The sequence below is a fragment of the Centrocercus urophasianus genome, unplaced genomic scaffold (assembly GCF_019232065.1).
Source record: "Centrocercus urophasianus isolate 14NV4802_14NV808 unplaced genomic scaffold, USGS_Curo_1.0 seq_23, whole genome shotgun sequence".
In the NCBI taxonomy this organism is placed as follows: domain Eukaryota; kingdom Metazoa; phylum Chordata; class Aves; order Galliformes; family Phasianidae; genus Centrocercus; species Centrocercus urophasianus.
In genome coordinates, this window is record NW_024884789.1 from 18,551,399 (window position 1) to 18,566,815 (window position 15,417).

At 55.7% G+C, this 15,417-nt stretch overlaps 1 protein-coding gene across 3 annotated transcripts; it reads left to right on the forward strand.

Moving 5' to 3' along the window:
* Positions 1 to 4,671: 4,671 nt before the first annotated feature.
* AP3B2 (adaptor related protein complex 3 subunit beta 2) lies at positions 4,672 to 15,312 on the forward strand. 3 transcript variants are annotated; one of them, XM_042824719.1, is made up of 27 exons: positions 4,672 to 4,784; positions 6,951 to 7,026; positions 7,131 to 7,205; positions 7,280 to 7,375; positions 7,464 to 7,624; positions 7,778 to 7,844; positions 8,143 to 8,325; positions 8,453 to 8,629; positions 8,863 to 8,960; positions 9,123 to 9,177; positions 9,328 to 9,399; positions 9,565 to 9,627; positions 9,849 to 9,981; positions 10,063 to 10,172; positions 10,250 to 10,426; positions 10,506 to 10,692; positions 10,771 to 10,889; positions 11,040 to 11,151; positions 11,383 to 11,596; positions 11,678 to 11,852; positions 11,926 to 11,980; positions 12,502 to 12,608; positions 12,704 to 12,935; positions 13,026 to 13,110; positions 13,703 to 13,800; positions 14,518 to 14,656; positions 14,944 to 15,312. In XM_042824719.1, the coding sequence occupies exons 1-27, from the start codon at positions 4,672 to 4,674 to the stop codon at positions 15,092 to 15,094; spliced, it is 3,330 nt and encodes a 1,109-aa protein (XP_042680653.1). In that variant the 3' UTR covers positions 15,095 to 15,312. The 3 variants fall into 3 exon arrangements, with proteins under 3 accessions (XP_042680653.1, XP_042680654.1, XP_042680655.1); XM_042824720.1 differs by lacking the exons at positions 13,703 to 13,800; positions 14,944 to 15,312 and having other exon boundaries at positions 14,518 to 14,634; XM_042824721.1 differs by lacking the exons at positions 4,672 to 4,784; positions 6,951 to 7,026; positions 7,131 to 7,205; ... (14 more) ...; positions 11,040 to 11,151; positions 11,383 to 11,596 and having other exon boundaries at positions 11,688 to 11,852; positions 12,522 to 12,608.
* Positions 15,313 to 15,417: the final 105 nt, after the last annotated feature.

Sequence of the window (15,417 nt, forward strand, 5' to 3'; positions counted from 1 at the left end):
TGTGACCAAAATGCAGGAGCCGACACTTGGCCCTATTGAAACTCATACAGTTAATCTTGGCCATTGTTTATATGCTCCTTCAAGTACTGTAAGGCTGCAATGAGGTCTCCTGGACCCTTCTCTTCTCCAAGCTAAACAAGCCTTCTGATCATCTTAGTGGCCCTCCTCTGGACCCATCCAAAGAGCCCTGCATCTTTCTTGTGCTGGGAGCCCCAGGCCTGGACGCAGTGCTGCAGATGGGGCCTCACAAGAGCCGAGCAGAGGGAGATGATCACCTCCCTGTCCCTGCTGGCCGGCCCTTTTTCATGCAGCCCAGAACACAGTTGCAGTTCTGGGCTGCAGGTGCACACTTCTGCCTCATGTTTGGCTTCTCATCTCCCAGGAACCCCAGTGTGCTTCTCTGCAGGGCTGCTCTCAAGGAGCTCTTCCCCCTGTCTGTGTAAATACCTGGGATTGCCCCGATCCAATGCAGCTCCCTGCACTGGCCTTGTTGAACCTCATTAGGTTCCCATGGGCCCACTTCTCCATCCTGTCCAGGTCCCTCTAGAGGCTTCCCTTCCTTCCAGTGTATTGACTGCACCGCTCAGCTTGGTGCCATCTGCAGACTTGCTGAGGCTGCACTCGATGCCATTGTCTGTCATTGATGAAGATGCTGAAGAGCACCAAGCCCAAGACCAACCCCTGAGGGACACCGCTTGTGACCGGCCTCCACCCTGACACAGAACCATTGATCAGAACCCTTTGTCTGCGACCAACCAACCTATTCCTAATCCATCCAACAGTCCATCCTTCAAATCCACACCTCTGCAATTTAGAGAGAAGGATGTGGTGAGGGACCATGTCAAAGGCCTTGCAGAAGTCCAGGTAGATGACATCACCGCCTTTCCCCATCCACTGGAGCCATCATGCCATCACAGAAGGCCTCCAGATTGGTCAGGCAAGATCTGCCCTTGCTGAAGCCATGCTGACTGTCTCAGATCACCTCTTTGTCTTGTATGTGCCTTAACATGGTAACCAGGAGGATCAGCTCCATGATCTTCCCAAGCATAGAGGTGAGGCTCACTGGCCTGTACTTCCCTGGGTCATTCTTTCTCCCTTTTTTAAAATGGGAATAATGTTTTCCTTTTTCCAGTCACCAGGGACTTCACCAGACAGCCATGATTTTTCAGACATGATGGAGAGCGGCTCGGCAAACACATCAGCCATCTCTTTCAGAACCCTAGGATGGATATCATCTGGCCTCACAGACTTATGTACATTCAGATTCATGAGGAGGACTCGGACTTGTTCCACTGTTACAGTGGGACAGAATCTGCTCCTCTCACCCACACTTAGATGTTCATGGTCCTGGCAGACACGTGGAGGATCCTGGCCACCAGTGAAGATTGAGGAAAAGCACTTACAGAGCACAGCAGCTTTTTCTGTGTCTGAGGAAGCCAGCTCTCCGTTCTCATTTATCAGAGGGAGAACACTCCTTCTGTCTGTCTCCTCCTGCCTATGTACCTGAAGAACTGCTTCTTGTTATTTTTCACATCCCTTGCCAAGTTCAAATCCATCTGTCCCTTGTCTTGAAAGTGCGGTGGAAGACAGTTAAAGCTTTTCTGAAGTTCGGGTACACTTACATTCACAGCTTTTCCCTCACCTACGAGGCGGGTCAACTGTTCACAGAAGGAGATGATGTTGGCCAACCTCCCTTGCTATTCCTGATCCCTTGGTTGTCCCCTAGGGTCTGGTCCCACTCTCAAGATGATCTGCTCCATGACATTCCCCACACCAAGGTCAGGCTGACAGGCCTGGAGATTCCCAGATCTTCTTTCCAACCCCTCTTGCATATGAGTGTCACACTTATGGCCGTCCCCTGTCTTCTGAGACCTCCCCTGTTGATCAAGACTGCTGATAGAGTCATAGAATTGCTCAGGTTCGAAAAGACCTTAAAGACCATCAAGTCCAACTGCAATCTAACCATACTACCCTCACTCTAACAGCCCACCACAAAATCATATCCCTGAGCACCACATCCATGGTTTTTAAACACATCCAGGGATGGTGATTCAACCACCTCCCTGAGGAGCCCATTCCAGTGCTTCACAACCCTGTCTGTAAAGAAGTTTTTCCTGATGTCCAACCTAATCTTACCCTGGTGAAAGATAGTGGAAAGCAGCTTGATGAGCACTTCTGACTCACATTCAACTTGCTGCTGACCAAGACCCCCAAATCTTTTTCAACAGGGCTGCTCTTCAGCATCTCAACCCCCAGGTTGTATCTACTGTTGCCACTGCCCAGGTGCAGAATCTCAGGCTGTTGGTGATTGATGGACTTCTGTACTTCCAGGTGGAGCAAGAAATCCCAAACAAGTTCAGGGTTGGCTGGGAACTGATTGTTAGTGCACTCACTGTCCTTCAACTCCAGGCACCTGAGGTGCCAGAGCCCAACATCACTGCGGAAGACAGAGGCAAAGAAGGCATTAAATATGTCTACTTTGTCCATGTCCCTGTTGGTAAGGCAGCCATTCTCATCAAGTAACAAACAAATGTTCTCTCTGGTTCTCCTTTTGTTGTTAACATATAAAAAAATGGTTTTATTGTTTCCCACACTATTGGCCAGTTTCAACTCTAACTGAGCTATGACTACATTTCTCCCTGCAGAAGTGAGCAGTAGTCTTCCCGTGTTTCCTAATCTTGCAGCCATATACGACGGGGACACGGCAGCTGTAGGAAGCCTGACTGAGGCAAAGAACTCACTGAGTACCTCTCTTAGCTTCAGCAGAGTCAGGTAGATCTGATCTGGCTACATAAGAGTGAATTATTTCTAGCTCAGTGGGCCCATGACACTCCAGGCCACCAAGGAAGAGATGCAAAACATAGATGTGCTTTGCAATTGAGGGGTGGATGTGATCATGGATGCTATTTCACGGTTTATCCATGAATGTGAAATATGCGTTGTAATTAATCAAAACAAGCAAATAAAGCCCCTTTGTATGTAGGACGATGGCTGAAATATAAATATGGGTGGCCTGGCTGGTGGATTATATCACACTCCCACATAATTTGCCATGGCAAAGGCCATGTGCATACAACAGTGGAAGCAACCCGATGGCTGGAAACGCATCCCGTGCATCATGTTCCTGCCCAAAATACTATTCTGGCTCTAGAAAAGCAAGTCTTGTGGCAACATGGAGCCCTAGAAAGAATTGAGTCAGACAAAGGGATTCATTTCCAAAACAACCTTATAAGCACTTGGGCCAAGGAGCGTGGCACTAAGTGGATATATCACATCCCCTGCCACGCATACTCACCAAAATCAAATGGTACAGTGGACTGTTCAAGACTACACTGAGAGCAATGGGTGCTGGGACATGCAAATACTGAGACACGCATCTAGCAAAAGCCTCCTGATTAGTCCACTTTCAAGGATCTGCCAATGAAGCTCGTCCTGCCCAGTCAAACCTCTTGTGTAACATAAAAGGGGATGAAGTCCTGGTGGTGCACATAAAGAACACGTACCCAAAGGCAGTTTGGGTTACTCCTGCCTTAGGAAAAGGCAAGCCTATTCATGGGATTACTTCTGCTCAGGGACCTGGGTGCACGTGGTGGGTAATGAGGAAGGATGGGGATGTCGTGTACCTCACGGTGATCCGATGCTGGATGAGAACAGCCAAGAACTTGAATAGCATGTTGCATTGATACATAATACTGTATGTCACCACTGTTATGGTTGTTGTATGTCTTGCTAACAGTATTACACTAAGAAGTACCCAGGTTAAAGAAGAACAAACTGATGGAACCAGAACTAGCTTCTGCATGCAGTAACCCAACTGTGAATCGTTCCTCCTGTGCCGAAGGGCTGTTATGACAGGTAGAGCTCACAGTTATGGACTAAATGAACTCCGTGGACAATTTACACTCTATCCCAGCCCACAGTGACCATTGCACATGATTATTATATGTACCATTATTATTAAATAATTATAACCATTTTGGACAGTTGGACAAGATGTTCTCAGAGGTCTTTTCCAAACTTAATGATTCCCTGATTCTGTGATAAGGCTCATGCACAAATAGTGCTACTATCTGTGAATAACAACAACAATGGAAGTAATATTAGTAATAATATTACTGCTATTAGTAATGGCAGTAATGACGGGGATAGTAATAGTAGGGGATAATAATAGTGAATTATAATCTTAGTATATATTATACAGTATATATCCCCTACAATAATAGTGATGGTGGTAAGAATAAAAAGAATAAAAAGAATAACAGCATCCTGAACAACAGCATCCCAAATAACCACATCCCAAACGCCGATATCCCAAACAACGGCATCCCAGATTAAATAATAATGACACACACCCCGAATAACAAGACCCCCAGGCGACGCTTTGCCCCTAAGCTCCTCAACTCCCTCTGCAGGGCTGCAGACCCCAGTGTTTCAGGAGAGGAAATCCTCCTCCTCCATCCTTTCTTTATGGGGGGAGGAGGGGTGGTGGGGGGGTGAGCCACGTGGGTGCATCGCCCTGAAACCCGGCGGCCGAGCATCCCCCAGGCCGCGCGGTTCCGCGGGCGCCGCGCTCCCCGGTGCCTTTAAGCGGTGGCGGTGGCCGTTCTCGCACGCCGCTGACATCAGTGCGGCGTCCCCAGGCTGCGCATCCCGGCCTGCGCCAGCAGCGCCATGGCGGCCAGCCCGGCCTACGGCGAGGAGAAGGGGGGGTCCTCCAGCCTGGGGGAGCCCGAGTACGGCCACGACCCCGCCAGCGGCGGCATCTTCGCCTCCGACTACAAGAGGTGGGGACGCGGGGACGCGGGTGGCACATGCGCGCGCACACACACACCCCACGGGGACAATGGCTGCGGGCTGGCGGTGACCCCACCTCGGGATGGGGACACGGATGGAGATGCGGCATCTTTCGCAAAAGGGGAAAGCCGCGTTTCGGAGCAGGGGGGTGTGGGGAAGGGTGGGGATGGGAAGCAGCCTCCTCGCTGTCCCCAGAGCGAGACGTGGCCCCCAGATACGGACCCGGCTCCCTCAGATGGGATCCGCTGGGGCACGGGGCGGCGGGGCTGCAGGGTCTCCATGCCCCGTGCCGGGCATGCAGTGCCCAATGGCACAGGGGTGGCAGGTGCCACCTGCGGCCAGCAGGCTTTGTGGGGCACGGGGATGTGGGGCAGTGTGAAGTGGGAGGGGAGGGAGGGGGGCAAAGGAAGAGGGGAAAGCAGGGTTCCCCCCCACTCTCCTGGCAATGTTCCCCAGCCTGGCGTGGTACCCTCCGTTACCCACTGGCAGTACTCCCCTTGCTAGCACTGTCCCCAATCACTGATTCTCACAAAATGTCCCCCACTTTGACACTGACCCCCTTCAATTCAGCACTGTCCCTCAGGCTGGCAGTGTCCCCTACCCAACCCCTTGCATATGTCCTCCATGCTGGCACTGTCCCCTCACCCCCTGGCAATGTTCCCCATCCTGACTCTATCCCGCCCCCCTCCCCATGCTGTGTCTCCCACTCTGTCACTGTCCCCCATCTCAGCCCTCTCAGCAGTTTCCCCAGTTCATGACCCCATCTGGCAGTGTCACCCATCCCTGATCCCCTGACAATGTCCCCCACTCTGACCATCTGCCATTGTCCCCTCACCTGCAGGCAATGTCCCCCACTCTGTCACTGTCTCCCACCTTTGCTCTATGCAGTGTCCCCTACTCTGTTGCAGTTCCCCCTCTCTGACCTCCTGGCGGATTCACCAATTCTTGACCCCTTGGCAAAGTCCCCCAGCCTAGCAATATCCCCCATCCCTGACCCCTGGCAGTGGCTCCATCACCCACATGCTGCTCCATCTCTCTGTGGCCACATGGGATCTGTTGCTGTTCCCATGAGTCCCAGGTGCCACCTGTCACTCTACTGGGAGCACCCACAGCTGTCCCATCCCTTCAGGGATGTCCCCAGAAAAGACTGAGCCACTCAGAGTCCTCAGAGGAGCATCTCCGTGCCACATTCCCACATCCTGGCTGCAGGATGGGTGGCACTTGGGACCTCAGAGCACCTTGGTGGCCTTGTTGGGTTGTCACTGCAACCCAACCCGAAGCCCAGCATCAGGTTTCAGGAGGAGGAGCGGAGCCACAGCCCTGCCACCATCCCTGCTGTCCCCAGGACCACCCCCAGCTGCAGCAATGCTCTCACTGCCACCTGTGCAGAAGCTGCTGCGGCCAAAATCGGTGGCAGGCAGTGATGTGGCCGAGGAGGTGACTAGCCCAGTGCTGGCCACTGAGGCCGGGCCGCCCACCTGCTACAGCGCGCTGCGTGCCGACGAGTTGCGGCCACTGGCAGCCCCCAAGGATGAGGTGGCTGCCAGCACCGGGCAGCCACCGCGGTAAGAACTCCCCAGGGAGCCCCCAGGGATAGTGACAGCGGTGGCCGGGGATGAGCATTGTTCTAGGAGGTCCTGGGATGTCGTGTGCCCCAGAAGACTCACCAAGCAGTGGAGTTGTTTTGGTGCAGATCTGTCCTGGTTTGGGAAAATTGCCATTTTGTGGTGAAGATGGGGCTGTTGTGGGTAGATGCAGACTTGCAAGTCCCTCCTGGTTTGGTGGGGACAGATGTGTCTTATAAAAGGGGACATTGTTGGCAATCAGCCTGATAAGAGTTGATAGCGGTGACAGGTGCTGGATGTGCCCACACCAAGAAGAGCACGGGGGAAAGGTTCTTTGTTGGGGTGCATGCACACCAGAGTGCCCAGGAGGGGACAAGAGACATCAAGCCGATGACCAGGAGGGAGACAGGGTTGGTGGCCAGTCACTCCAGCTCCTTTTGCATGCAGCTGTAACCCAACTCCTGCCCCATCAATATTGCACAGCCCCAGGGAGTCAGGTTGCAGGCATCTCTCACCATGGGAAAGGGCTAAAAAGGGGGCTAAAAAGGGCTAAAAGTGGCCAGCAGCACTTTCCACCCTGATGTGGTGCAGGCATGATGACCTCAAGGAGATGCTGGACAGCAACAAGGACTCACTCAAGCTGGAGGCTATGAAGAGGATCGTGGCGGTGGGTTGCGCTGTGTGCAGTGCTTTGTGTGCCATGCCGGGCTGTGCTGTGCCGTGATGTGCCACACCAGCCACCCCGAGTCACACCACTCCTTCCTTCCCTAGATGATCGCCCGGGGCAAAAATGCCTCCGACCTCTTTCCAGCCGTGGTGAAGAATGTTGCCTGCAAGAACATTGAGGTGAGGTTGTTCCTGGGGTTTGGGGTGCTCCCTGTTTGGGAGGGATTTGGGAGTGTTTGGTCTCCATCTCGCAGGTGAAGAAGCTGGTGTATGTGTACCTGGTGCGCTACGCAGAGGAGCAGCAGGATCTAGCCCTGCTCTCCATCTCCACCTTCCAGCGGGGCCTCAAGGTGGGAATCCTTCCTGCCCCTTTCTGGGGCCGGCAAGAAGGCCGTAAGGCTGTCCTGGCTCGTTGCAGCAATGCATATATCCCAGTAGGACCCCAACCAGTTGATCCGTGCCAGTGCTCTGCGCGTCCTCTCCAGCATCCGTGTGCCCATCATCGTGCCCATCATGATGCTGGCCATCAAAGAAGCTGCGTCAGACATGTCCCCATATGTGCGGAAGACAGCTGCCCATGCCATCCCAAAGCTCTATAGGTAATAGGATGGCTGCTGAGAATGAGAAAAACACACTGAATGCTCTGCGCATCTTCTTGTTGCTAAATTTTGGGGGCGCAGATCTTGGTGGTGGGGTCTCAGCTGCTTGGTGCCATGGTGCCCACCCACACCAAGCCCACTCTTCTCTTGCAGTCTTGACTCAGACCAGAAGGATCAGCTCATCGAAGTCATTGAGAAGCTGCTGGCAGACAAGACCACGGTGAGCTCTGGTTCTCCCCTATCCCCAGATGTGAAGATGCTGTTGTCCCTGCTGAGCCAGCATCCTCCTGGGGGTGCCACCATCTCTGCAGTGCCAGCATCCTCGCTAGGATGTCACCATCCCACTGATCTAGCATCTTCACAGGAATGCAGCCATACCCACAGAGATGGCATCCTACAAAGATGCCACCGTCCCTATCAAACCATCATCCTTGTGGGGAAGTCCCCTTCCCCACAAAACCAGCATCCTCTTGGAGATGCCACCATCCCAGTGAGCCACCCCAACTTTCCCTCCGCAGCTGGTGGCCGGCAGCGTGGTGATGGCATTTGAGGAGGTCTGCCCGGAGCGCATCGACCTCATTCACAAGAACTACCGCAAGCTCTGCAACCTGCTCATTGATGTGGAGGAATGGGGCCAGGTGGTGATCATCAACATGCTGACCCGCTATGCACGCACCCAGTTCCTCAGTCCCAACCAGAACGTGAGTTTGAGAACCTTAGGGTGTCCTGTCCATCTTGGAGTGTCCCCAGCCACCTTGACACCAGGGATGCTCCAGTGCCCTACTGCTGTGGTTAGGGTTGTAGAGTGAAAGTGGGTATTGCTGGCAGGAATCCCTACTAGAGGAGAGTGCAGAGAAGGCTTTTTATGGCTCCGAGGAAGAGGATACCAAGGATGCTAAGGCAGAGGCAGCCTCGTTGGCCAAGCGCAAACCCTACGTCATGGACCCCGACCACCGCCTGCTGCTGCGCAACACCAAACCCCTTCTGCAGAGCCGCAATGCTGCAGTGAGCCCAATTCTAACCCTTCTTGTCCCCCGGGCCATCAGCAGTGTTCCTCAGCCTTGGGCTCATGATATGCCCACTGGGCAAGAACCCACCATGATGCTGGGAATGTCTTGAGAGGTCTCCATGGTGGCATTCCCCAGGGTTCAGCTTCCTTCATGTGCTGCTGGGAGGGACAGTAGGGGACACAGCAATCTTCCATGAACCACTGGGGACAGGCATGTGTCTCCCTGCAGGTGGTGATGGCTGTGGCACAGCTCTACTTCCACCTGGCACCTAAGGCAGAGGTTGGTGTCATTGCCAAGGCACTGGTGAGGCTCCTGCGGAGTCACAGGTATGTGGCACATGGGTTTTGGTGGTTCTCTACCCTAAAGCACGTGGCCAGTGAGACCCATGGGGAAGCTCAGACATCCCGGATAAGGGGTGGAGGCATTGTGGTAGCACTACCTTGATGGTGAGTCTGCTCCTGATGGTAGTCCGCTCTCTGTTCTGACAGCGAGGTGCAGTATGTTGTGCTGCAGAATGTGGCCACAATGTCCATCAAGCGGCGGGTGAGTCTGTGTGCTGGTGCTGGAGGAGTCAGCCTTGTTAACTCTGGAGTGGAATGAGGACTGTCTGGCAGCCAGTCATCAGGGCAACCTGCCCATGGGTGAGCATGGTAGAGACAATAATGGTACTAACACCTCTGGCTCTCTGCGCAGGGAATGTTTGAGCCTTACCTCAAGAGCTTCTACATCCGCTCCACAGACCCCACACAGATCAAGATCCTCAAGGTGAGCTGGAAACACCTGGCAGGGCCCAGGACTGGGGACTCTGGGGCACCTTGGAGCTCTGCAACATGGAGCAGCCATCCTCCATGCTAGAGGGACAGGTGGGCACCACGGGCTCAGTGTCCTCAAGTCATGTCCTCAAGCACACTCTTTTCCTTCTTCCTGCAGCTGGAGGTGCTCACCAACCTGGCCAATGAGACCAACATCTCCACCATCCTGAGGGAGTTTCAGGTATGTCATGGCCACAGGCAGATTTAGGCACCATGTTGCCACTGTGGCATGGCTCTAGGTGCCAAAATGCCACTGTGGGGGGACAGAGGAGAGCCCCAGTGGGAGGAGAGAGCTGAAGCTGTGCCAACCCCATGGATGGCTCCAGAAAACCCCAATGCAAGGCCACCACATGGTGGGGATACCCAGTGCTGGCACACAAGTGACATGCTCTGCCTGTGCAGACCTATATCCGCAGCATGGACAAGGATTTTGTGGCAGCCACCATCCAAGCCATTGGGCGCTGTGCCACCAACATCGGCAAGGTGCGGGACACCTGCCTCAATGGTCTGGTCCAGCTCCTCTCCAACCGGGATGGTGAGCACACAAGGTGGGGGTGAAATACGGGCTCCTTGCCCCTTAGGAAGGATCCCCCTGAGGCTGAGTCTCTACCCACAGAGCTGGTGGTGGCTGAGTCCGTGGTTGTCATCAAGAAGCTGCTGCAGATGCAGCCAGCTCAGCACAGTGAGATCATCAAGCACATGGCCAAGCTCACCGATAACATCCAGGTGGGTCAAGGCATGTGTGTCCTTCTCTGGAGCGGAGAGGGTGGCAGCGATGCCACATACCTGGGATTCTTTTGCAGGTGCCGATGGCGCGGGCAAGCATCCTGTGGCTGATCGGCGAGTACTGTGAGCACGTGCCCAAGATCGCACCTGACGTGCTGCGCAAGATGGCTAAATCTTTCACTAATGAGGAAGACATCGTTAAGCTGCAGGTCATCAACCTCGCGGCCAAGCTCTATCTGACCAACTCCAAACAGGTACCCTGGGACACGGCCCCGTGGCCTGCCTCAGTTTCCTTAGCCCAGAGACTGGCCCTAAGCATGTCCCTCTGTGCAGAGCAAGCTGCTGACCCAGTACGTGCTCAACTTGGCCAAGTACGATCAAAATTACGACATCCGTGACCGTGCTCGCTTCATCCGCCAGCTCATTGTGCCCACCGAGAAGAGTGGGGCCCTCAACAAATATGCCAAGAAGCTCTTCCTGGCTCAGAAACCCGCTCCCATCCTGGAGTCCTCTTTCAAAGGTACCCAATCTGCTTGCAGGGTGTGGAGACATGGGGTGAGCTGTTCCTGAGCTGCAATCACTTCTCATTCTGCCGTAGACCGGGACCATTTCCAGCTGGGATCCCTGTCCCATCTGCTCAATGCCAAGGCTGTTGGGTACCAGGAGCTGCCAGACTGGCCAGATGAGGCTCCAGACCCCTCTGTGAGGAATGTGGAGGTGTGTGGGGCACCCCAGTGTACATGGGATATACTAAGGTCAGGACATCTTGCTGAGGTTTTGGGAGAACTCAGAAGGTGCCACATATCCCCTCCCTGGTGACCACACAGCCACTTTGGGTGAGAACCCTAACAAGCCTTCTGTCAGCAGGTTCCCGAGTGGACCAAGTGCACCAGCCGGGAGAAGAGGAAGGAGAAGGTGGAAAAACCTTTCTACTCTGACTCAGAGGGGGAGTCTGGGCCCACAGAATCAGCAGATAGTGGTGAGGATCCGGTGGAGCCATCATGGTGGGGCATCAAGCAGAAGACATCATGGCTGGGGTCACCACGCTGGGGACATCCCATCGCACAGGGGAAGCTGGGATGTGATGGGGGATGCGGGGGTGCTGTAGGATGCCATGAGCAGCTCTGGGGACATGGGATGCAGTGGGACACTGTGGGGTATGGTGGAGATGTGGGGACAGAGCACTGGGACTGAACCATGTCCCCTGCAGAACCCGAGTCTGACAGTGAGGAGAGCGGCAGCAGCAGCAGCTCTGGCACCTCCAGCTCCAGCAGCGAGGAGGAGGATGAGGAGGAGGAGGAGGAGGAAGAGGAAGGCAGCGGGGAGCAGTCAGAGGACAAGGAAGGGGAGGAGGAGGAGGAGAAGAGGAAGAAGAGGAAGGAGAAGGGAGGCCCCCGGAAGGCATCCCCAGGGAGCGTGGGCAGGTAACCCGGGGAGGCTGGATCCCTCCCAGCCAAGCTGGTGGCATGGCCTCCCCTAAAGCTTCCCTCTCCCTGCTGCTCCAGTGAGGAGGAGGAGGAGGCTGAGGGGAAAAAGGTGAAAAAGGCTGCAAGGCCACAGGGGAAGAAAAGTCATGCTGAGACCTCATCAGAGGAGGCCAGCGCCTCTGAGAGCAGCTCCTCGGGATCAGACTCTGGCACTGAGGCACCAACCGTGGTGGAGGCCAAGAGGAGGAAGACGGTGAGGACTGGGCCAGGAGGAGGTTGGGAGGATCCCTGCCCTCTGCTCACCCCATGTCTCTGATGCCTTGTAGGTCCCTAGCAGCAAGGCCGGCCCCAAGGAGATTTCCCTGCTCGACCTGGATGATTGTGAGTGGCTGAATGGGATGGCCATGCTGGTGGCTTTGGAGAAACTGAGGCATGAGTGTCTGTAGGGGAATGCAGGGATGTGTGGGGTGTTTGGATGAGCAGGAATGGGGACAGAGATTGTAGGATGGACAGCTCCTGTCTCTTGAGGCCGGTTGTGAGGAAGGTGACTGTGCCACCAGGATGTCCCCTGCTGCATTCCCCCTGGGGTGGTGCCTGAGGGACTTATGCCACCAGGGCTGTCCCCATGTAGATGTCCCCATGTGATTGGTGTCCCTCTGCTGTTTCCTCACGGGACTACACCACTGAAGCTGTCCCCGCGCAGTGTCCCTCTACTGTTGTCCTCATGGGGATACACCACTGAGGCTGTCCTCATGTGGTTGGTGTCCCTCTGCTGTTGTCTCCATGTAGCTGTTTCCATGTGCCTGTGCCACTGACATTGTCCCCATGTGGTATCCCCATAGGGCTGTCCCCATAGGACTGTGGCTGATTGGAGCTTTCTTAACCCTTTCCTCCCCCCACAGTCACCCCCCCACCTCCCCAGCCTGTCCCCTCTAGCAGCATCATCTCCACCAGCCTGGTGACTGACCTGGAGGGCCTCACGCTTACCGACACCTCCTTGGCACCTGCCGTAAGTGTCCTCTACGTTCCTCCCGTGGGCTACCCAGACCCCTGTCACCCAGGGGATGGGCTTGGTGGCCCACATTATCCCGTGGTCCCTGGCAGCTGCTGAGCCCAGCGTTTGGTGCGGTGAGGACATATGAGCTGCTGCACCGCATGGCGGGCGAGGGGCTCTCAGTCGAGTATTGCTTCAGCCGCCGTCCCTTCCCGGGAGACCCGCACATGGTGGCTGTCCAGATCCAGATCTCCAATAACACCGACGCCGAGGTGAAGAGCCTGCGGGTCAGCGAGCCCAAGCTGCTTGCGGGCATGCGGATCCAGGAGTTCCCTGAGATTGGTATGGTGTAGCACAGCACCGGTGCTTTGGGGGTGCAAGGGAACAGTGGCGGAGGGGAGGTGGGACATGGTGGCAGCGCTGTGCTTTCAGAGAGCCTGGCACCCGGGGACACAGCCAGCGTGGTGATGGGCATTGACTTCTGTGACTCCACCCAGACAGCCAACTTCCAGCTGTGGTGAGTGACTGGGCAGGAGGGGACAGGAGGGGTGTCTCAGGGGTTGAGGACAGTGGGATGGGTAGCAGCATCTCTCCAGTGGACACAGGGCTGCAGGGGACAATAGATAGCAGGACAAGACTTTGGCTACACCAATGGTTGGGAGACAGCAGGACAGGGTATGAAGGAGCCCAAGGGACAAGGAATGGCAAGACAGGGCTTCAGGGGCAGCTAGATGGGCATTAGGGGACAAGGGATACCAGCACAGAGCGCTGGAGTACCCCAGACACAGCAGGACAGGGTATGGTGAACTCCAGCAGACAGTGGGGCAGGCACAGTCTCTCCAGGGGATGGGGACACCAGGATGGGCCCCAGGGTCCTTCCAGGGGAAGAGGAAAATGGCATGGACACGGGGTGCTCCAGAGGACAGTGGGACAGGCACTAGGATAAAAGGATGTGGAAGCAGTCCAATCTGATGGAATCTCCTATTCCCCAGCCATTTTGTGCCTCGGTTTCCCTCCATTGTCCTGCTTGTGATGGCTTAAGGCTAGGATCAGGGCAGGAGGAAGTAAAGTCTTCTCATGCATTCTCTCTCACCTGCCTGTGTCCCCAGCACCCACACGCGCCACTTCTACGTCTCCATTCAGCCACCGGTTGGGGAGCTGATGGCCCCTGTCTTCATGAGCGAGAACGAGTTCAGGAAGGAGCAGGGTGAGTGGCGACCAGGGCCAGGCTGGGGGGTCACCCACCATCCCCATGGTGGCACTCACTGCATGCTTTGTCCCCCTGCCACTTGTGCCGTGGCCCAGAGCACCTTGCACGGCGGGGTGAGGGTAAGTGGCTCTAGAGTAGCTCCCTTTGTTCCCCTCTGGCACCAGAGTAGCCCTGTGGGGTAGTGGGACATCTCAAGATCCTGTCCACGGGTCTTCACAGGGTCCCCATACCCCTTCCCGTTTGGCACAGGAACATCATGTCACTTAGTGGTAAGTGACAGGGACACCCTAGCCCTGTGCCACCACACTCTAAGAGATGTGTGAGCTGGAGATGCCAGGTTATGGTGGGTGCTCAGTGCCTGTGGAACCTGGCTCCATCACCTTGCACTGCTGGTGCCTGGAGGAGCCCATCCCTAGAGACATGGGACATGGCTACAGGCTACTACCACCAGGCAGGGTGACAGGGACAAGCCTGCAAAGGATCGTGGAGGAAAGGTTTTCCCAAATCCAGCTCTGCCAAGCTAAAGAGGAGCAACCGGGACAGGGAGTCAGGACCTCACTGAGGATCCAGAGGTGTCCTGGGACAGAGCTGAGCTGGAATGGGAGAGGACAGGACTGAGGGCTTGGCTTGAGGACAGCAAAATGGGTCCTGGTGGGGACATGGCCACTACTAGTGGTGGCCAGAGATGGGCAGGGCATCTGCTGCCTGCTCCAGGGAAGCTGACGGGCATGAGTGAGATCACAGAGAAGGTGACACTGCCTGAGAAGTGCCGGAGCGACCACGCCATCGTCCAGCAAGTGACCTCGGCTGCCAACGTGGGACGTGTGCCCTGTGGAGCTGACAACGAGTACAGGTAGCCAGACACCTTGTAGCATCTCAGCTTCCCTGGGAGTGGGACCCACTGCATGGACAAAGCTGGGGTCTGGACACACATGGTTCTCTCTGCAGCCCTACCCAAGTGAAATCAGCTCCCTTACGCAGCTTCCTATAGGACAAGGGGCCCGCGTGATCCCTCACACAAACCCCTATGGCGGTGGCTGCGGGTGGCAGACACCTCCCCGCTCCCCATCCCAGGGACAGGGGCAGGGTGGCAGTGCAGGGCTCAGCTCTCCCTGACACCTCATGTCTGCTGGCGGACAGGTTTGCGGCCAAGACGGTGACCAGCGGGAGCCTGGTGCTCATCACCCTGGAGTGGCGGGAGGGAGCGGCAGCCCAGCTGACCATCAACAGTGAGAAGATGGTCATCGGCACCATGCTGGTGAAGGACATCATCCAGGCCCTGGCACAGTGACGGCCGGCCCCTCTGCACTCCTCCGCCCCTCTGCCCCGCGTCGCTGTCCCCAGATCCTCTTGTCCCTATTACAGGGTTATTCCCTGACCCAGCCTCCATGGAGCGGGTCAGGATGACGTCCCTCAGTGGAGATGCAGTGGCTCCTACCACCCGTCTCTCACCAGTCGCCCCGTGTAACTCTATTTATTATGGCCAATAAAGCTCTCCTCCAGCCCGCAGCCTTCTCCTCCGCTGCGTGTGTGCAGAGATTGGGGCAGTCCCAGCGGGTGCCCTCAGCATCAGGGACAGAGCCCTCATGGGGAGACCTCGCCTCCTGTACTTGC